Raw genomic sequence first — 22657 nt, 5'->3', positions numbered from 1 at the left:
ACAAAATTACAATTGAGACAAAATGATTTTATAATACAAAAAGCAACAGAACAAATTATAATTTGACAATTCTGGACTATAGAGAATAACTATTTTCACCAACTTTTATAATCTATTAAACAATTCCAGAATCCGAGTAGGCAGTAAACCTTTAAGGGAAAAAGTACTAGTCAAGGCCTCTAGACATTTACATAAAAACCTTACCTTAGAATGCATAGTAAAAAATTAAGAAAAAATCCTGAAGTAATTCTTTATATAAGCTGTGTGCATCCATTTGTCTGTTATACACAAACATAACTGTCTTCTTAAATTTAAAAAGTTATTTCCCCTTATTTCGTCAATAAATTAAGCTAAAAGTATTTCTAAAACACTTCTATAATGGGAGTTCAATGTACATGCCTCATGAGAAAATTAAGGACAACCCATTTTCATGACAAAGACAAAATGTAAGAAAAATAAGGACCTACAGATATTTTTGAGTTAAAAATTACATAAAAATATTTTATCTGTGAAGATGAAAAATGGCAACCAAAGTAACTGCTCCTGTTTTTACATTTATACACATTGTATACACTGTATTACAATGTAAGAAGTATAAAATGTTCCAAGGAACTATGTTCAAACATAGATGATTTGGATTTCATACTTTACCCCAGAAACTTCATCAATCTTCGAATTATAAAATCTGGAAATGGACGGACATTATTAATAAATTTACCTACAGCATACCTTTGACTTCATGGAGTGAAGCATTATTATTACTATTGCTAGTGGATGTTCTGCCACTATCAAGGCTGGCTGGTCTTGAAGCTAAATGAAAAAATCAGGAGACAGTGTGATAAAACTTCTAGCTACTGACATTGAACTTTTACATTCTGATCACAGAATGCTTTGAGGAAGCAATCATGCATACTTTCACAGGCTGAGCATGCCCAGAGTTCAATCTTACAGATTAGAGAGCAAAAGCATCTCCAGATAGTTCAGTTAGACACTTTAGAATAAGACACTTCTGAAACACTAGTTGAGATCCAAAGAAAAGGAAATAAAGTGCATATTTAGATTTGGAAATGATTTCTAGATGGATACCAGAACTGTTTTGGCTGAGTAGAGTGACATGCCAAAAGAAAAAAGAAAAAAAAGTGCTAGTGATTAGGTCACTTAAAACAGATCAGACAAGGAACCCTGCACACTGCAGATGCCACGAACAGGAGGAACACGAGCATCTGCACAATGTCCTGCCTTCCTATCCGTACAAGGGAAAAAACTGCACAGTTAACATGATCCTACCCTGTTTCTTTTTTTTTTAAAAGATTTTATTTATTTATTCATGAGAGACAGACAGAGAGAGAGAGAGAAAGAGAGGCACAGGGAGAAGCAGGCTCGCAAGGAACAGGGAGCCCGATGCAGGACTCGGTCCCAGGACTCTGGGATCATGACCTGAGCTGAAGGCAGACGCTTAACCATCTGACCCACCCAGGCACCCAACCCTACCCTGTTTCTTAAAATCCTGCTTATGTATGAAATTCCCTCAACATACTATCCATTTATTATTAATATTTTAGTTTGGCAAGATATGGTTTTGGAGATCTCTCCAGAAACTTAAAAATCTGAAATGCTCACCACTGCAGAAAATGTGTTTCTCAGAATTCATCCTTTATCGAACTAAATATTTTTTAAACCAATGGTAAAATGTGTTTCTCATAACTTTAACCTTATACACCAAAATGGCAACAAAATTACCTTTGAGCATTGTGCAGGCATACTTTATAAATAACCTTGACCAAGAGAGAGACTACTTAGGATGAAGCAATAACCTTAAAAGGGGCAAAAGGAAGTATTAGGTTTGAAGAAATGGCAGAAGTAGCTATGAGATGCAGGTTAGAGAAAACATGCTTGCTGGCAATGCCACATTCACCAAACCAATGCCAGAGCCTCAGCATTCCCATTCTGTATGGAATATGTACTCTCTAAATAAAGTTCATATCTTACCATGAACTCTTGATCCCGTACTAGAATCATCACTAATACCTTGTGGACTTATGTCTTCAAAGGATGTAGTATCTACATAAAATAGCAAAATGGATATAAAAATATTTTAAACAAAAAAAACATTTTAAAATTTCATTTATGCAGATATGGATATTCTTTTTCAATCACATGTAACACATCTTGATTTAAAATATTTCATAGACTTAATCAGAAACTGGAACTAGGAATAAGAAACAGAATAGCTGTGATGAGAGTTGACTCGCTTAACACCAGAAGCAGTGAAACAATCTCCCCAAGGACCCTGCAAAGCAAAGCAAGAGCCGGGGTTGTTCTACGTGGTTCTCTTTATATTGTTTTTAGTTTTTTTTTTTTTTTTAAAGCTTCTATCATCACTTTTTCCCTTTCTCACTCTTTACTTGGCTTACTTTTCCTTTTCTTGTTAGTTCATTAGCTGTTTATTATGGAAGGCCTAGGAAAGATTTTAATTATTTGTATGATGTTTTAAATTTTTGAAATGATTTGAAAATTCTCTTAAATCGAATCTAGACTGTTTTAGTAAATTATTTCAGGTTGTTGCTGTCAAAAAGTACACATGGAAAAGTCAAATTAAAATTCCTGTTGCCAACAGTTACACCACAGTGCAAAGAGCAGACGGCCTATACCTTTATTATTAACCAACTGCTTGGATCTGAAGCCTGTAGAAGAGTTGACAGTTGAAAAGTTGATGGCTGTAGTAGAGAAGGCCATAGCTCCCAATTCTTTTCTCCTTTTACCCGTTGAAATATCATCAGGAACCTCCAAATTCTCAGTACTACCTGTCCACTGTCCTCCTGCTAGGACCATGGACTGCACCAGGTCATTCATGGCTGGGATGCAAATGAAAGCAAATGAATCAGCATGGTTAATGTATCTGCTCTTATTTCTATCTTGTATTATAAATGATCTGGTTTTTGTTTATGGATTAATGCAAATGAACATCAAAGACTATAACCACAAGGTCATTCGAATTATGACATGCATTCAGCTGAATGAAATGAGTAGGCCAAAGGCTGATAAATTTCAGAAAATATTTTTATCCCACCTCCACCCCCTTTAAAGATAGGAAAAGGAATTTTACTCTGTACAACTGCCATGCTTTTGCGCAGTGATGTGCAATATAATTAGAAGCCTTCATAATGTGGTTTTGTGATGACAGAAATGGAATGAATAAAGGTAAGATGGAGAGTTCTTATACAGCATCATTATTGAAAATGACAAAGAGTCCTTGGTCAGAGCAGGTTACTGAAGAAATCATTCATTTTATGTATCAAATTGTATACCATTCAATAAAAACCTGAAAGAGATGATATCCAAAGTGACATTTAATCTGATTATGTAATTACCCATACCACTTAAAAAAAAGACAGAGTTTTAATATATAAAGAATGACAAACGTTTTCAAGGGTTACAGGCCATTTTATTTATTTGTTTGTTTAATTTAGTTCATTAAGAAAATAAATTCCTAATGCTAAAGGTTTTGTTATATTTTAAGTAAATTTATTTGGGAAAAAATTCTCTATGGCATAGAAAATTAGGTTTTTTTTTTCTGCCAACTTTTAGAAGGCACTGGAAATTTATAAGTATATTACATGTATGACTAAACATATATGCATGTATATGTATCAGTGAACATATAATGCGACTTCAGTGCCAGTTTTGAAAAAAAAAATTCTTCCAGCTCCTTGAATTAGAGGAAGACTGCACTTTGCAAAATAAGAAAATTGGCACAGTCCAGAGAAAGGTTAGTGAAAAATTAGTAATGGAAGCCAGTGTAGTCATTTGAAAGAAGCTGAACTGTCATAAAGTCTTACACATAGAACGACGGTAGCAGGCCTTCATTTTGTCTTTATCCTTCGGTCTGTTCCTCAAAAAGGGCAGTCTTTTCAGTGCAACCACTTTAATGTCAGAGCATGAGGAAAAACAGAAACAGAAAAATGAAAGAAAAAAGGGAGAAGAACAGATGGGAGTTAAATGTTGAAATTAAGGACAGAAATGAATGTCTGAGTTTCAGCTATGTATGCTATACTAAAGCTATTATTCTCATGCTGCTGAGTGATAATGAAATATGAATTATGTACTTTGACACTTTAAAATACTTGGAAAGCACTGAAGACAATGATGAGGAACATATACTTTGAAAGCTTGGATTGGCTAAGTCCTACAAATACAGGAACTGATTAAAGTACTTACTGAAGGAACAATTTTCCTAGTTAAGTTGTAAAGGTATACCTTTAAAATTAGGGCTATTACTGGGCCACAGTATCCATGATGAAAATGTACAAGGCTTTTCAATCCTCTATTTTAACCTTTTAAATAAAAAGACTTCATCTTGGAAAAAAGTTACTTAGGAAAATGAAAATTTTACAGGAGTAGTCTAGTAATATATATCAACAAAAACTTGGGTGCCCAGGGAATGTTTAAAACAATCTAAAGAAACTTTAAAAACTTTCATTATTTTCTTAAACTTTAACAAAGGAAATAGGGAATAATTTTTTTGGGTTAATTTGAATTCTGGTGCATTACTTAACAGCACCATGAAAATATTTATTCTTCTGAGCAAAGTCTTTCAAAAAATGACATGAGCAATTACATTCATTTCATTTTGCAAGAGGTTGGCTAGGGAAAAGAGAAAAGCTAGCACTAAGCTCTGTTCAGGCTAAACGATAAGAGGCACCCTTATGTAAGCAAAAACAACAGAGAAATACATATTTATAACATTTTTAGGTATTTTGAAGGGCTTTTTGGGTGAGTTTATTAAGAAAAACAAAGGTAGCACTGTGCAGAAAAATTCTGTAAATGAAAATGAGAATTATAATTATAGTAGGTGTCATTAGCATAAAAATTAAAATGCTCACTAGAGTCACTAACATTCTTGAGTCATATTTTAATAAGGTTCAAATACAGAAAACTGTTACAGCTTTTTGGAACTGCAATTTAGGAGTTAGGGAGATGATGTGAATAAAGACTTCACAGCATACTGTATACAGCCTTAATGACGAGACTGCTTCTGAAGGTTTGCCGTCATCTTGTAAATAATCAAAGTTTTTCTCCATTAAGAAGAATGCAATGGACATACAGCTTTTTAACTTATTTGACTGCTATTAGGTACAGTCATGATTCATTTAGGCTTTTAATTTGACCTATTTCTTTTCTGGCTTGGTAAACACAGCTGTTTTTAATGATTAAAAAGAAATGAACTGAAAGCAATGTAAAAATGGACACTTGGCTAAAACAAAGCTGAGTGGTTGTAGCATGCACATGTTGTCTTGTTTGGATACTTCTGTTTCAACTGTTTTCCAAAGACTGCTTTACTGACAGACAGGATAAAAGGATTAAATTTGCCAGTGGTGGAATGTGATCCTTCTATGTCAACTAGTTTGTATATATACAGTATTCTTTTTCCAACATACTGAAATTCAGGGGACATTAGCATTGCTGGGTTTTTGTTTATTTAAAATATTCTAAAACTGAACAACTACAGGAAAGGAGAATATTACTGCCTTCTGATCCTTATTCTGGATGTGCCAGCAGAGGGACTATGAAAGAATGTCAGCTTTATATTAAAAACAGACAAGTTGACCTCAACAAAGACTGTTGTGCCTTTCTTGTGTTACATTATCATATCTGAATTGAAATCTTTCTTTAGGGGGCCCGGCTGGCCCAGTCGGTAGAGCATGCGACTCTTGATCTCAGAGTTGTGAGTTCAAGCCCCACGATGGTGTAGAGCTTACTTAAAAAAAAAAGAAAAAAGAAAGAAATCAATCCCTTATGAAATATCTTCCTTTAATTGGAAAAAAATTAAGTAGACCTATTACCATTTCTCATTTAATAAGATGTCAGATATTTTAAATCTAAAGGTAACATAAAATTGAATTATCTGACATCTTTTTAAGATAAACCTGATGATTTCTCTACAAGAATACTCAGAAATTTCATGTAGATTTGACTGATAAGACTAGATAGCAAAAGACCCAGGTAATGGTAATCTTGTGTGGGGATACAGAATTTAAACACTTTCTTGAGACTAATACACACAACACACATACATAAGTATGTATGTATGCATGAATACTTATGGATTCTAGTTTTTAGTGTGCTATAGTTGTATTCTGAAATATACCCTATAATGAATGCCTCATCTACACCCTAAAATACTGTCTTTTCAGAGATAATTCCCCTGAGGCTAAAACACTATATAGTTTTTTGAGTGTTTTGAGAGTTGCCAGAAGGAGAGTCTATCCCTGGGCTAAGTAGTAGCTGTTTTTGCCTATTTACTTCAAAAGAATAGCAGTGAAATGATATAGATCTATTTCATACACACACACACACACACACACACACACACACACACACACACAAATACGTATTTTTTAATTTAGTGACTCTGGTGATAGTATGAATGGATTCAAAGTATCTTGTTTACATATTCTATAAGAACACTGTTAGTAGTCAACTTGTTGGACATCTTAAAAGGGCCTAGCACTGGATTCTTTTCTCTTCTCTTAAAATATACTTCTTTAGGCTTTTACTTTGCTCTTGTTTAGTTAAGCACACTAGTAATGAAATAAAAATACTATGAATTGTACAGGGCATGTTATGATGTGATACTGCTATATTTGTAATTTAAAAAATTAAATCGCAATTTTATACACAAGCTTATACACATCAATTTTAATTGATCCTTTACCAAGCAATCCCTCAACAATTTTTACAATCTTCGGTTACTTCTAAATCATTGAATAACATTCTCTTCGAATTCACATCTATTTTTCTTTGCTTCTCACCAATGTAACTTTGCTCCAATTTGACACCAAAGTATATGAATAAAACCCCATTATAAAAATGCCTTATTATTCTATTTAGTTACAAAAAATTATCAAGATGAGCTCATAAACATTTCTCACTTACTCTTCATAATCACCCTGTGCAGTATGACACAAAGGTGAAAGGTGTACCTGTATTAATACAACTAGCAAGTGGCAGGGATACTCTGGCTCTTATCTCAATGTTCTTTGGACAGTGTTTTACCTCCCTGGCTAAATGATGGTATCTCTGTGTTTGGTATATTTCTAAACACATAATACAGAAAATCATGTGGTTATGTAGTACTGCAGTACACAATGAATTTTATAATCATATAGAGTTAAAAAGAAATGCATTCATCAGACTATTACCCCAAAGGACTGCTGAAGTTACAAGTTAAAAGAAATCTTTTGAAAGGATTCTAAATCAATACTAGAGATCACAAATGTTTAAAGAGTTTAAGCACTCACTGCTGCTTTTCTTGGTCCCCAAAGTTTGGCCATCTTCTAAAGAGTTTGAACCTACTGAAGAACTATCTTGACTATCTTGATGGGGGAGCTGAAGAAATCCTTCACTGGAGTCTGAGCGGGTAGGTGTTAATGTTAGAGATTTCTGACGTTCCCGATTAATATCTTTCTTAGACTTTATCAATTTTCTCATTTTTAGAGTAATCCAGTTGCCTCTCCTAATAGAATAATTTAAAAAACTCTTATCAGTCTAAAATTCAACATATAAATCCTTCACAAAATTAAAAGTCTTAGCTTTTTTTTTTTTACAAAATAAAAATGAATAAAATTTGGTTAACAGTACCTTCTAGGAGGAGATGGGTCATAAAATTTGTACTGATCCATTATCTTCTCTTCTAATTTCTCCTTTTGTCGTCTTAATTCATTTAATTTATCACTATAAAAATAAAAATTGCACTTTAGGACATGTATCATATTTTGTACAGTTATGAGTATTAAATTATTTTGTGACTACAATCTAACTTCTGTCCAAAACATAAACAAATATACCTATTAGAGCTGACAACTAAGTATTAGGTATTAACAATGGGATATTTTTCCAAGGTTCTCCTTTTCTTCATATTTACAAACTTAATAAAAGGATACAGAATTTAAAATTCAATTCTTTAATACAATTTATTTGAAGAAAATTTTCCATATTATATTCTCATCCTGACAAAGGAATTCTCTCAACATCTTTTAATAGCTGTTAAGGGACATTAAATTAACAGTGACTACTCTATTCTTGGATCTTTTAGTATCTCACACTGTTTTTGGAATGAAAGGTGATTTAATATAATTTATGTAAGTAAAAAACTAAAATTTTCAATAGTCTGCTTACAATTGTAGATATAATAAATAATCTTGCAACCACATCTTCATGCAAACAGACTTTTTTCCTTATGGCAGAATTATTTAGGCTTAATTTACCTTTAGAGAACTATTTCCTGCCTCCAGCAATACATGAATACACTAGTTTCACATCTTAGTCTCATTTATGTCCTTGATGGTATATATTACATAGGGAAACATCAAAGATCATAGACTAAATGATCTAAAAAAAATGTGATCCCAAACTGTGATGTTGTTTACTCAACAAATATTTAGTGATCATTTTAAATGAGGAAGACACAAAGAGTATATAAAGACAAGAGCAGCCCAACTCTGCTTATAATACAGTAGGAGAGAGAACAAATATACATAAATGACGATTACAATCCAAGGCAGGAGTGGTGCCAAAATAAAAGCACTGTATTAAGTACAAGAGAAACTTATAAAGAGGAAAGTATTTCTATCTTGGATGACCGAAGAAAGCCTCATGGAGAGAATGGCCATATTAGATGACTGAAAAGATAAGAATGCTAAATTAAGCAGTTTATAGTCAATGGGAAGCAGGGAGGGATTTTCAGGTTTAGATTTTGCTGAACAGGAAATCAGAAGCTTGAAGGTTTCATTAGAAAGTGACATTATGAAATCTTTGCTGTAGGTACCTTAACTCCATAATGAAATAGTATCTATCAGAAAGGATGGTAGTAAAGAAAGCATCTAGGAGGCTAATGAGATAGTCTAACTGAGTGGTTAGGCTGAATTAGGGAAGTGGGAACCAGAACAAATGGATTTGAGAGATTTTTTTGAAGAAGATGCTTTGTGAACACAGGTTCCCAAGAGTTACACCACAGCACAATGGCAGATGGTCTATACCTCCCAAATGTTTTTTTTTTACCTTTTGAAATATCATCAGGAATCTCTAAATTCTCAGTACTACCTGTTCACCGTCACTCCTGCTAGGACCATGTGACAGAGGCACTCAACTAGAACTGACATGTAAGATGGATTTTTTAATTTAAATTCAAAAAGTCAAAATGGATATTAATATTTCTAAGTCAACTATACAAATACAATTACTGAAACTTTGGAAATGGATTATTTACCAAGGGCCAGAATATTAAGATAATCTAAAGATATCCAAAGATAAAGCTTTGGATAATGCCTTTGCTTGAAGGACAGAAAACTTAAATGTCAAGAGCTTTACATATACTTACTGCTTCTTAAGCAGAAACACCTTTTAAGGCACAGAATAAAGGAATACATGCTCCTGAAAGGGTTGAAAGCGTAGTCCAAAGTGGCCAGCCACAAATGTGAAATTTCTTTGAAGTTTTGCAATCTGATCATTTTACTCCCCTGCTCAAAGTTTTCAGCAACTCCTTGGTATGGCATAGAAAAACCTTTGTGGATCCTAAGTTTTTAGCCACTTCTCTCTTGCTCCTTCTTCCTCAATTTTGCTCCAGCAAGAACTATTAATTTTTAGGTCCTATACCCTACCATAACACACCTTCATCACACCTTCATGTTATTGCATTTGTGCTCCCTTGGTCTGATATGTCTCCTCAGGCAAACTCCCATGAGTCTTTTAAGTCTCAGCTTGAGCAACCATCTGTGGAAAGCCCACCCTGCCCCTGCCAGACTAAGATACTCCTTCCACTGTATTTGCTGTATTTCTATGGCCTCCTACACATACTTCCATTGTAGCAATTATTTGTATTTCTTGCTTTATGTTACTAGTTCCTTAAGAGCAGAATCTATGTGTTTTCATGTTAGTATTTCTGCTTATTAGCATAGTGCCTAGAACATAAGCATTCAAAAAAATGTATGGAGAAATAATAATGTTGAAAATTAAAAAAAAATTAGCAGTGAGTTTTCTCTGTCACCAGTTGGCAATGATAAAATCATGAGTATTATTTCAACATTATTTGGTACCTACATGTACTGTCTTTGTTCAACATGAAAGAGATCCTTGCTTTCCATATTCTGCTCCAATAGTGTTCTGTTCTGTAGCATTAATGTCTGAATTTGATCTAGTAGATGTCGATTTTCCTCTTCTAAATTTCCTTTAAGTTGGCTTAGCAACTGTTTAAACACAAACATTTTTAAAAAAATCAACATTTACATTTAACATAAATCAACCAAAACGTCTGAAAAATATAGTCTTGGGGTGCCTGGGTAGCTCAGTTGGTTGAGTGTCCGACTCTTAGTTTCGGCTCAGGTCATGATTTCAGGGTCAGGGAATCGAGCCGGTGTCAGGCTCCACGCTTTGCAGGGAGTCTGCTTGAGATTCTCTCTCTCCCTCTCCCTCTGATCCTCCTCCTGCTCCCACACACTCTCTAAAATCAATCAATCAATCTTAAAAAAGAAAAAGACTTAGGTCTTCTGCTACTTGAGCAATTAGGTGGTTGCACTTTGATCAGAACATGAGTGATTACTTTAGTTATAATGAAAGCTAAAATACTGAGTTATGTGCTGTACACATTTTTAAAAATTCTTACAAACACCGGGTTTAACATATAATAAATTATCTAGTTCCAAAAACACTTGCTTTCTTATTTAACTTATAGCCCGAAAGCTACCTGTCCTTCTACTTAAGGAACTATGAAACACTGGACAAGTAAATTAACTGGGCTTCAGTGAGCTCATCTATAAAATGAGAATAATAACTCACACCCCTGACTATTGTAAGGATTAAATAATATATGTAAAGTATCTTGTGTCATGCCTTTAACACATAGTAGGTACCTCATTTTTTCCTCAACCACTGTTTTTTAGGAACCTTAAAGGTTTGTACATAGTTTTTATGACTTGGTCAAAGGGACTCAGTCTTGTCAATGGTTGGTATTACTAGTTGATACTACTGGTAGTTGGGTTGCCAGCAGCATTGGGCTGCTTCTTTGTAGTTAGAGGAAACTAGAAATATGTCTTAGTTAGGCCGGAGATTCCAGTAGAAGTCAGAAATCCCAAAGTAGTGATTTTCAAAATTCAGCATCACTTGTAGAGACTAGTAAAAAATGTAGATTTCCAGGGGCACCTGGGTGGCTCAGTCGGTTGAGCTTCCAACTTTTGGTTTCGCCTCAGGTCATGATCTCAGGGTTGTGAGATCGAGTCCCACCTGGGGCTCCATGCTCAGCTTGGAGTCTCCTTGAGATTCTTTCCTCCTTCCCCTCCCTCCCCCGCCCCGCTCCTCCCCCTGCTTGCACCTGTGTGCATACACGCTCTCTCTCTCAAATAAAAAAATAAATCTATCTCTTAAAAAAATGTGGATTTCTGGGTCCTAGCATTCAAATTCAACCAGTGTGGAGAACAGCCCAGAGAGCTATACTTTAAAAAAAAAAAAGTGCCAACAAGACCTTCTGCAAAAAAAAAAAAAAAAGAAACAAACACGTTTTGTAAACTCCTAAGATACAGAAAAGCAGACAGTATAATACTATGAATATCCATAAATAGCCATTTAGATTGAACCACCATCACTACTGTGCTGTATTTGTTTTATCTATATATTGTTAAATTGAAACACAACATATGGTAGATTTATTGCAAAACTAAATGCAGTTTTTCTCCTCCCTGTATCTATACCCTCTGGTGCTGTGACTTCTTGCTCTTACCATCAAGAAGTAGAATTTATTTTCCCTCTTTTTGATTTTGGAATGCCCTTGGCCACGAGAAAAAGGGGAAGTGATGGAAGTTCCAAGCCTAGTCCTCAAGAAGCCTTATGTGCTTCCACTTGTAATCCTGCTGGAGGATGAGAGACCACAGGGCACAGAGTTATCTGGGGCCACCCTAGGCCAGCCAGCCTTCGGAATATGTGCCAGTTGACTGCAGATGTAGGACAAGTCCTACGAGGATCAAATGAGCTTGGTCACATTAATACATGCCATCAGCATATCTGTGCTTAGGCAATCCATAGATTCATAAGCAAAAATAAATGTTTACTGTCTATTACCAAAGGTTCCATGTTGTTATACAGCATTAATTACTGTGTCAAAAGACAATTAATAAAACATATATATAGAAAAGAGAACAAATTTTATGTAGCTACAGCTCAATGAATTAGTGCAAAGTGAACACGTATGAAACCAGCACTCTGATCAAGAAACAGCTCATTAACTACATTCCAGAAACACCTTGTGCTCTCTTCTAAGCACCATCCCTTCCCACAAAGATTAACTGCTATCCTGGCCTCTTACACTCTGGACTCATTTTCCCACTCCCTCTAAATCATGTTATTATATGACTTAGCTCCTAGCCAAGGGTTAACATTTGACTTGAGTTGGGACTACCAGCCTGAGATAAGTAGGTAGCTAGGGCCTTTCTGGTGTCTCCAGAACAGCTTTCCAGGCCACCAGTGTCAGGCAGGACCTTATCAAGACTCACTATAGCTAGATGTCTCATTCCTGGATCTCCCAGTTAAATTTTTAACTAATTTGCCCCAACCAATATTCCAACCTCAGAGGATCTGAGAGTGGACCTGTGACAACTGTCCTGGGTATGGGGACTTTTTCGTACTCTGCTCAAATCAAGTCAGCCTGCTCTGGTAGCAAAGTTGCTGATTTTCACAGGATGCCCCTCACCTGAACTACCAGGTATTGGAACTGGAGAATGGAAGAAATCACAAGATAAAATGCCTCAGACAACCATAGTTCCTACACAACGTCGAGTAGCTTTTCTTTAATGAATGCTTCTCAATTTGTTGTACACCTTTCCTTCAGTTCCAGAGTACTACAATGGTTTTTAATAATTTTGCCCAATTTTATTGTTTCTTGGGGAGATGATTTGTCCTCTTCTTCCTTCTGTAAGCCCATGACTCCAATTATATTTTATTTAGATAAATATAAATAAATATTTATTATATATATAAATATTTTATATCATAGGCATAATGAATGTTCTACACTTTCTGAGCCTTGATGGGTAATTAAATGTATATGATTTTAAACTACTTTTTCTTTCTATTGGTTTATCATTTCAGACAAAATGCTTTCAAGTATTACTTTTCTGATAATCTATTCCTATTTCCCTTTAAAGGTTAGCTTAAGTGCTTGTTTCTTAAAAGTGCCATGAAATTCGGGTGTTAAACTATATTCAAACTTCAATGATTTTGGGGCCAACCAATGAAATTTAAGGATTTTCTAAGGCTTTCGGCACCCTTTTATACTTTAAAACTCATGTTTTATCAAACCATCACAAAGAGCGGCATGGAATTATGTTAACCTAACTGTATACATAAGGCCAACATCATTTCTGTTCAAAACACTGAAATGGCTCCCCTGTTTTACTCAGAATAAAGTTATCTTTGCTCAAGGATGCCTATTAAAATTTCAATCTATATTCCTTTGTCCATCCTGGAAGTCCTCCTTACCCCCCCTCTGCCCTACTTCACTTTTACTTGCACATAACTTATCTACCTTGTAACATACCATATGTTGCAGACCAATTTTCAAGAGTACTATTTCCAGTCCACATGCTCTTTTAAAAATCTTGCCATTCTCCACCAAAAGACTGAATCTATTTTCTGTTTCCCTTGAGCCTGAATGTGACTTTGACTGACTCAAATGAATAGAATGCAGGGGAAATGATGTTGCATGACTTCTGAGGTTTGATCCTTAAAGCAGAGATGGCTTCTGTCTGGTTATCACCATGTTGTGAGAAAGCCCAAACCAGCCCTGGGGGAGAAAGACATCATGTGGAGAGAAAACTGATGCCTCCAGCTGGTAGCCAGCATCAACCACCAAACATGCATGTAGCCTTTCAGTCTTCAGGCTGGGGGCCCAGTTGCTAGTGGAACAGAAACAACTCTGCCCCACTGTCCCTGTCCAATTCTGATCCACAGATCTGGGAGCCTAATAAATGGTTGTTTTACAGCAAGTGTTGGGGTAAAGTGCAATACAGCCATGTTACAAAACGCTGAAATACTATATATTTCACTTACTCGTTGTGTTTATTCTACTTCCTTCCACCAGAATATAAGCTCCACAAAGGGAGAGATTTTACCTTTTTGGTTTACTAGTACAAGCCAGGTGGTAAGTAAACATTTTTTTCATTAAACAAGGGCACAGTTCTACATCTTCAAAGTATGTGGACACTTAAACAATGTTGAAATTCATAATAAAATAAGTTTTTATGAATTATTTGGAATTTCAATTACCCCTGACCAATTCTTTTTAAGAAATACCCAAATACATACCGCTATTCTCGTTTTAATGTGATTGTTTATTTTTTAGGCATGTCTTGATTCCTAAAAGAAGAAACTTGTCAAAGCTCACCTCACACTGGTTATTTAGCTTGGTGGATGTGATGTCCAACTGTTGGTATTGTTCCTTTAGCTTTGAAAACTCAGCTTCTAATCTTGTTTGTTCCAGTTTGGAATTATTTAGAAGACTTTTCAAGTTTTTATGGTCAGTTTGTAAAACTTCAGTTTCTCTTACAAGCTGATTATATGTATGATTCAACCTGTAATTAGAAATCATGATAGAAACAGAATTAGATTCCCTTAATAGCTTTCATTGTAATTTATACAATGTGAAAATGCTGTGGATCTCAGACATACTTAGAGAATATAAAAGACTCTTTAGCCAGTGACTAAACTCATCAAAAATTAATTTCTATTCTGTAAAACTAGATTAAAAAAATTCAGACTACTCTCCCCTTGAATCTTCTAGCATGTTGTACATTGTATGTGGCTCATAAAGCTATTTTTCCTTCAATGTACCCCCCAACCTTTTACAATGCAAGTTTGGGAGCTGAACCAAAACAGGATGAAGTGTTAAATTACTATACTGTACTACTGAAACTAATGTAACACTAAATGTTAACTAACTGGAATTAAAATAAAAACTTAAAAAAGTAAAAATAAAAAAATGGTAGAAGAGCTATATAATAAAATCTGTTTTTAAATTTGAAAAACAAAAAACAAAAACAGGATACAGCTTGGATTTGGCCTGCTGTGCTGGCTCTAGTTTAATGATCTTATCTAATGGAATTAAGAACAGGATGGTACTTGTTCAGAACATCTAATAATCTACTTCAACTCAATATCCAAAAAATGCAGTCAGCTTACAAGAATTTATAAAACAAATAACAAAATTTTTTTTAAAAGATTATTTATTTATTTGTCAGAGAGAGAGAGAGCACAAGCAGGGGGAGCAGGAGAGGGAGAGGGAGAAGCAGGCTCCTCACTGAGCAAGGAGCCCGATGTGGGACTCGATCCCAGGACCCTGGGATCATGACCTGAGCCGAAGGCAGACACTTAACGACTGAGCTAGCCAGGTGTCCCAACAAAATAATATGTTTAAAAAATCAAGGCTTGGTAAAAAATAAAATGGCAAGACCAGAAACATTCAGAAAATGTTCCATAAATATGTTGAATCCATGAATGAATGTATGCCATGAGTTATAACAGCTGGTTAGACCTCACTGAGACACACAGACAGTTACACAGTATATATCAATACCTATGGAGATCAAAGATTTACCTACTGATGCTTCACGGGGGCAAGATATGAAGACATACCATATACAACGTCCTCAACATCATCTCTAAGGCCAATACTAAAATGAGCTCTTTAAGACAGTTTTTTATACTGTCCCTTAAAGCTGAGAACATTAACACCAAAATGTAATTCAGTGAACACAATTCTAAAGAGGCCAAGACAAACTAGTCCGTTTAAGAAACTTTCTTGGTTTGGCATTATCAAAGATTAAGACTTAGGTTATTTAGAGGAATGGGTAAACAAACTATTGTTCTTGAGACAAGTCTTCATAAATACCTCTTTTTTTTTTGTGAAAGAGTTCTTTCAGATTTTACTTAAAGCCTTTTCATGCCTTAACAATATAGACATGAGTGCATAAAAGCTGGGATAGAATAGCTTTGAGAGACAGAAAATACTCAGAACTACCCCTTCCCTTCCAAGCCTGCAGAATCTCTTGGTTCAAGATCATCATGCTCAATTTCATCTTATCATGTAGGCTGAGTTCTTTCTCAGAAGGCTCCTCAGTAATGAACACAATTAGAGTCCTAGAAGGCCTACCCAAGCTCACAAACCGTCCCATTTGTTGTGAATCCCAACAATGAAAAAAGGTTAGGTTCAAGATGGGACTTCAACAGTAAATGCCTTCCCCAATGTTATGTGTGTAATAAAAATGCCCCTATGCTTGTATTCTATAACTTGTCACAACCTGGTCTTCTACTGCACATACCGTAAAGATACATCCTTCTTGATTCTAGCTTGGCGTAGAGCTTATTGAAAGTTCAAATCCCCAATACACTATTTGTAGCTATAACAATTACTAAGTTATAAACTACTGAGCATGGAAATGAAAATAGCTCTAGAAGCATGGGGATTTTTTTGTTGTTGTTGTTAAGGGAAAGAAATACAATTTTAAAAACGGATTATATTAAGTTCATAAAAGGACACACAGTCAATGAATGGCCCCCATTTGAATTCTGTGTGCTGCCTTTCAGCTCTTCAGCTATGGTTAAGTGTAAGTGTAATGCGAATGTTCAGGATGCTTAAACTTTTCAAAGGTTTCTAAAAACCTTTTGATATGTACCCTTATGAAGAGACTGATTACGGGTTGGCAAGTTTTGATCTTCCTAGGGTAACAAATTAAAAAATAACTGCCTCATGGCAATATGAGACCATTAATAACTAAGACAGTTAAAAATAAGAGTACAAATTAGTCAGCTAGGAAACTGGAAGCTGCTCACTTATAAAAACTTTGAAAGATAAGAACTGAGATACCAGACTAGCAAAGACAGACATAAAGAATCAGACTTCATTACATTCTGTCACAATAAAGCATATAAATGCTATCAAGGTACAGAAATTTCATTATAAAATGGCTTAAAAACTTAGTTGAATAAATCGAGAGAGAGACAATAAGTGGAAACAAGGGATCTAGGTTTTCAAGCCATTTTATAACTAGCTGCATGATTTTGTTGGATAATTTACTTATTGCTCTGGGTCTTTTTTAAAAAGTCTAAGTTACAGATGGTATTGCAAAGGGGCAGTATACACTTTGGATGTAATGAATAATACAAAACTAAAATATATAAATATTTATTACCTATCATTTTCACCACAAAGTTTCTTGTATTCTGCAGCCATAGTCTCATGGTTTTTGTTTTCAAGCAGCATTTTTTCCTGTTCTACTTTCAGTGTTTTTTCCAAATCTTCCAATTGTCCTTTCCGTTTTAGTAACTGATTGTAACTGGAAAAAATATTAGGTATTTGTTTTATAATATGTCCTTAGAAAAAAGAAATACTTTAGAAATGAAGAAAACAAGATTAATTTATTAGTATCACATAAACATGATATATAAATTTCCTATATAAATTATCTTAGATCTGTTTAACATAAAATTTATTATATTATCTAAAGAAAACTGGTTTAAATTAACACAAGAGAAGATAGTAAATTACCGATCTTCAAGGTCTTTATGTTCCACCTCAAGATTTTTGTGGGCAGACTTTAGAGTTCCATGTTTAGCAATGAGAGACTCATACTCTGAAGCCTGACGTTCATGAAGAAGTTCCAGCTTTTCATGATCTTTGATCAGAGAATCATAAAGAGATTTCAGGTCTTCTCGCTCTTTGATTACAGCTTCATTTTCATTTTCTAAGGAAGACTGCTGGATTAGGAGTTGTGCATTCTGGTTCATAAGTGACGTACTCTGGGAATTAAGGGTAGAATTTTCAACCTGTAAGAAAGTATATTGTTATGAGACATAAGAAAAATAGTTATCTTGTTCTTCTAGGAGATGCAGATATGTGGTATGTGTTTATTACAGATAAAATAATTGTCCCATGTTAAAAATTATTCAAAAATAAAATTCTAATGGCAACATAAAAAATATAAAAGATAACATTAACTTTAGGAAGCTCTACATAAATCACAGAAGATATAGTCATATTATACTGAGATAATTTGGTTTTTAGTGTCCTGAAAGAACAAGGCTACAATTTAATATTATTCATTTGTATTAATTTAATATCAATATTAAATTTATATTAATTTAATATTATTTATGTTATTTAATTTAATATTATTATGAGATACATATCATATATATGTTTTGGGTTGAATTATTTTAAATGAAGGTGATTAGAAACAATCTGTGTTCCACTCATGAAAAAGTACAGAATTTAAAATGCTAATTTATCACTTTCTAAAACTTGAGGTGACAGAACTGAAAAATTACTTGTGAAAATTCAAATGGAAATTTTCTCAAGGTCTACATTATATTAGTATATGTTTTACCATTTGGAAAAGAGTTATAGAAAGAACTTTCATACTCAGAGATGGAATTTTTTTCTTTGGTTCTTTAAGAGGTCTGAAAGAGTTGTACTTTCCCCAACCTGATCATTCTATGTGAAAAGACACTGCAGCATTAAGTGCAAGATGGATCCTCTGAACTAAGGAAAAGTCTGAAGACAAAATTTTCAGGCTGTGTTGTTTTTTAAGAACTGATATGAAAGTTGTAAAAATGAAATAAGCAATAGTATCTTGCAATCATACTCTAAAGCAAGGGTTTCTGCTCGATTAATCACAATCAACTTGCTGAAAGAGGTGAAAGGCCATAAAGTAAATATAAATAAAGATAAAATTATATTTTAAATAAATAAGTATTTCATTTTGTTTACTTATTTTTTTCTTACGCCAGGCCTTACTGGCCGGTGCTGCTGCAGCTGCCCTGGCTCCACCACAGCCCTGGGCACTCCCGTAAATATTTTAAATAAAGATAAAGTTAGTTTTATTTTATTTACATCATTGAGTGAATTTATTAGTTAATATTTAGAGGTTCTCATTTAAAAAATGCTGATATCTGAAAGCCTGGCATAGCACTAAGTAGATATATTTAATTAAATTCACTCACTAAGAAACAATGTTACCATGTCTAGTTACCCTTATTTTAAGAGCATAATTCAAAAATTTGGCTGCATATCCCAAAATATTACATTACAACCTGAAGCTTTGCATTCTGGGTTTGAAGAGTAGTATTCTGCTCCTGTAACGACACTGTCTGCCTCTGAAGTGCAAGAATCTGAGCCTGCAAATTATTGTTCTGTGTCTCCAATTGTTTCAGTTGAGTTTTCAGTGCTTGTTTCTCTGCTTGCAGGGTAGCATTCTTAATAAAGAAAACACATATTTTAAAAAGTAACAAACATATTTCCGCTTAACAGATACAGAATTTTGTAACAACTATTACCATGAAAATAAAAAAAAAATCCCAACAATCTTAAAAGACTTAAACAGTTCCCCTCTATCCCAAATTGTAAAAAGAGATGTAATCTAAGAGAAAGCAAGTGCTAAAACTAAAACCTTACTAGTGTGTCTCTATACTGTCTGCTTTATAATTTCCAAAAAAACAAAATATTCCATTTTCAATATATTAACACAAGAAACTAGAATGGGGTTGTTAGTTATATGGTTTTCGTTCTGTTCAAAAGTATGTGGGACTGTGCCTAGCTAATGAAGTGCACATTTTCTAACTGCCCAAAGGCAAATATATATATATAGGTGAGTGCTGGTCCCAGGGGTAGCAGCAAAACTAATTATTTTAATAAACACAAATTTGGAAGAGAAGCAGGAACAATTTTAACCATGTGTTTAAAAAATTTAGTCCATAATTGACCTAACAGATGTTACATATTTTCTTTAGTGATTTTTTTCCCCCATGGTATAAAACACTCACTAAAATTCTATTTTATCTATAGGACTTCTGGAGCAAATCCAAACAAAACATACAATTTTCAATTCTTCCAGTATATTTGACCATATTTCAATTTTATAGTTAAACAGTGAATTACTATGCAAATCACAGATCATTATTAATTTGACAGATATTAAAATGTTTGTCATGGATATTATATTTTCAGGATTATTTCTAAATAACATTTCATAAAAAATTAGCATAAAAAAGTATAAACAAAGAACCCTCTAGAAAACTGAAATAAAATGTTATATACCAAAAGGCCAGAATCTGTTGCATATAATTGCAATATTCATAAAAAGTTACAACTGAATCACAACATATCACCTTTATCATATCTACATAGGGGACAAAGAAATCATTCATTTTATAGGCTTTCAAAGTTACATATACTACATGGTCACTGTATAAAAGTGATTAAACCCATATATTTTATCACAAAATCAAGTTAGGAAGCAAAATGCTTTAAGACGTGTTTTGATATTTTAGTTCTCTTGTGTTCATTTATTCAAATAAAAAGGATGAAAAAATTTATACTGGAAAAATAATATGGAGCACTGATATTTTTATATACCATCTTGATACACCAAAAAGTGAACCATTTTTCACTTCATACATTAAGTGCTACTGTAGTTCAGCTCTTAAGAAACCAAAATGTACAAAGCTCTAATGACAAGTCTGGGTATGCCTACAGTAATAAGAAAAATTCCTATAGTCTATAAAGAATAAGAGAGTAGAAAGGGTATCTCACAGCAGGAAAAGATCTACAATGGAAAAGTTAGGAGGTCAGTAAATATACTGGCAAATGCACCAAAATTATCAGTCTAATATAAGACTAGCCATCTTTACAAACCATTATCCAAAATAAAATGGCTAAAAAATGACAACCAAGTAACTTTTTTCCAATAGAAATTTATAAAGGAAGTCAATGGGAAAAGAGATTTACCTTACAGAACTTTTACATGTCAGCCAAATTTTCTGAAATACAATTACTAATCCAAGTGATGGAGGTTTGTATCTATGTGCGCATATATATAAATATATATATGTAAATCACTGAATAATTAAAAATAGGTATTCATATATGGCTGATAAATAGATAAGATGTAAAATAGCTCGCTTATTAATAATTTAAAACATAAAAATTAAAATACTTCTTATTGCTTTAACAAAAATTAAAAGGCTGATAACACCAAGTGTTTACCTAAAAAAATAGGTAATCTATTAGTGGAACTGAAAACTGATGTGAACTTCAAAGGCTAACATGATGATACCAGTTAAAATTACACACGTACACACACACACACACACACACACACACACACACACACACACACATATACACACCCTTTGGCCTATCAATTCTGCCATCAGGAATTTATTACCCCATGAACATATTATACATGGATTTTCACTGCAGCAAAATCTGATAATAACCTAAATGTTCATCAATTGGGATTTATTTAAATAAATTATGGTAATATCCACACTACAGAATATGTGGTTATTAAACAAAATGATATGATCTATAACTGCCTAAAATAGAGAGATCTCTAAGATAACATAATTGAAACATGCAAATAAGAATATTGTATAGCATGATTCAACAGATGTAAATTTGTAAAAGAAATATACTCCTAGACATACAAATGTCTAACAGACACATAAAAAGATGCTCAACATCACTCATCATCAGGGAAATACAAATCAAAACTACAATGAGATACTATTTCACACCTGTCAGAATGGCTAAAATTAACAACTCAGGAAACAACAGATGTTGGCAAAGATGCGGAGAAAGGGGAACCCTCTTACACTGTTGATGGGAATGCAAACTGGTGCAGCCACTCTGGAAAACAGTATGGAAGTTCCTCAAAAAGTTATAGAACTACCCTATAATCCAGCAATTGTATTACTAGGTATTTACCCAAAGCAACACAAAAATACTGATTCGAAGGGATACATGCACTCTAATGTTTATAGCAGCATTATCCACAATAGCCAAATTATGGAAAGAGCCCAAATGTCCACCAAATGATGAATAAGGAAGTTGTGCTACATATGTATACAATGGAATATTTTTCAGCCATAAAAAGAATGAAATCTTGCCATTTGCAACAACGAGGATGGAGCAAGACAGTATTATGCTAAGCAAAATAAGTCAGTCAGAGAAAGACAAATACCGTATGATTTTACTCACATGTGGAATTTAAGAAACGTTAACAGATGGACACAGGGGGTAAAAAAAAGAGGCAAACCAGAAAGGTACTCTTAATTATACAGAACAAACTGAGGGTTACTGGAGGGGAGGTGGATGGAGGGATGGGTGATATGTGTGATGGGTATTAAGGAGGGCACTTGTGATGAGCACTGGGTGTTGTATGTAAGTGATGTAAATCCTACACCTGAAACTAATATTTCACTATATGTTAACTATCTGAAATTTAAATCTTGGAAGGAAGAAAAAGAAATATACTACTACATCTTCTTTTTTTTTTTTTTAATAAGTAGGCTCCAAGCCCAGAGTAGAGCCTAACATGGAGTCTGAACTCACAACCCTGAAATCAAGACCTGAGCTGAGATCAAGAGTCAGATGCTTAACCAACTGAGCCATCCAGGTGCCACAAAAGAAATATACTTCTATACATGGATAAGTCACAAACATTTTTCTGGGAAGACTGTTTACAGTGATTACTTCCGGATGAGAAAGTAGGAACCAACAGTGTAGGAGATTAATTTTTGGCATTATGGCTAAGTTCTCAATTCATGCTACATTAAA

At 34.0% G+C, this 22657-nt stretch overlaps 1 protein-coding gene across 5 annotated transcripts in view; it reads right to left on the bottom strand.

The window, feature by feature from the left end:
* Nucleotides 1-22657, bottom strand: part of CCDC88A (coiled-coil domain containing 88A) — a 118409-nt gene that overhangs the window by 11203 nt on the left and 84549 nt on the right. For 3 of the 5 annotated variants that reach the window (XM_027620946.2, XM_027620947.2, XM_027620945.2), the window contains exons 19-29: nt 19132-19293; nt 17588-17865; nt 17232-17375; nt 14429-14615; nt 10099-10244; nt 7642-7734; nt 7302-7516; nt 3840-3923; nt 2652-2855; nt 1990-2061; nt 730-810 (exon numbers count right to left, since the gene is read on the bottom strand). In XM_027620946.2, coding sequence (XP_027476747.1) covers nt 730-810; nt 1990-2061; nt 2652-2855; nt 3840-3923; nt 7302-7516; nt 7642-7734; nt 10099-10244; nt 14429-14615; nt 17232-17375; nt 17588-17865; nt 19132-19293 — 1666 coding nt within the window. The remainder of the gene's footprint in view (nt 1-729; nt 811-1989; nt 2062-2651; nt 2856-3839; nt 3924-7301; nt 7517-7641; nt 7735-10098; nt 10245-14428; nt 14616-17231; nt 17376-17587; nt 17866-19131; nt 19294-22657) is intronic. The other 2 variants (XM_027620948.2, XM_027620949.2) reach the window with 2 other exon arrangements.

Source organism: Zalophus californianus, chromosome 8 (genome assembly GCF_009762305.2).
Source record: "Zalophus californianus isolate mZalCal1 chromosome 8, mZalCal1.pri.v2, whole genome shotgun sequence".
In the NCBI taxonomy this organism is placed as follows: Eukaryota; Metazoa; Chordata; class Mammalia; order Carnivora; family Otariidae; genus Zalophus; species Zalophus californianus.
The sequence above is the reverse complement of the archived record's forward strand: the minus strand, read 5'-3'. Positions and strand labels throughout refer to the sequence as shown.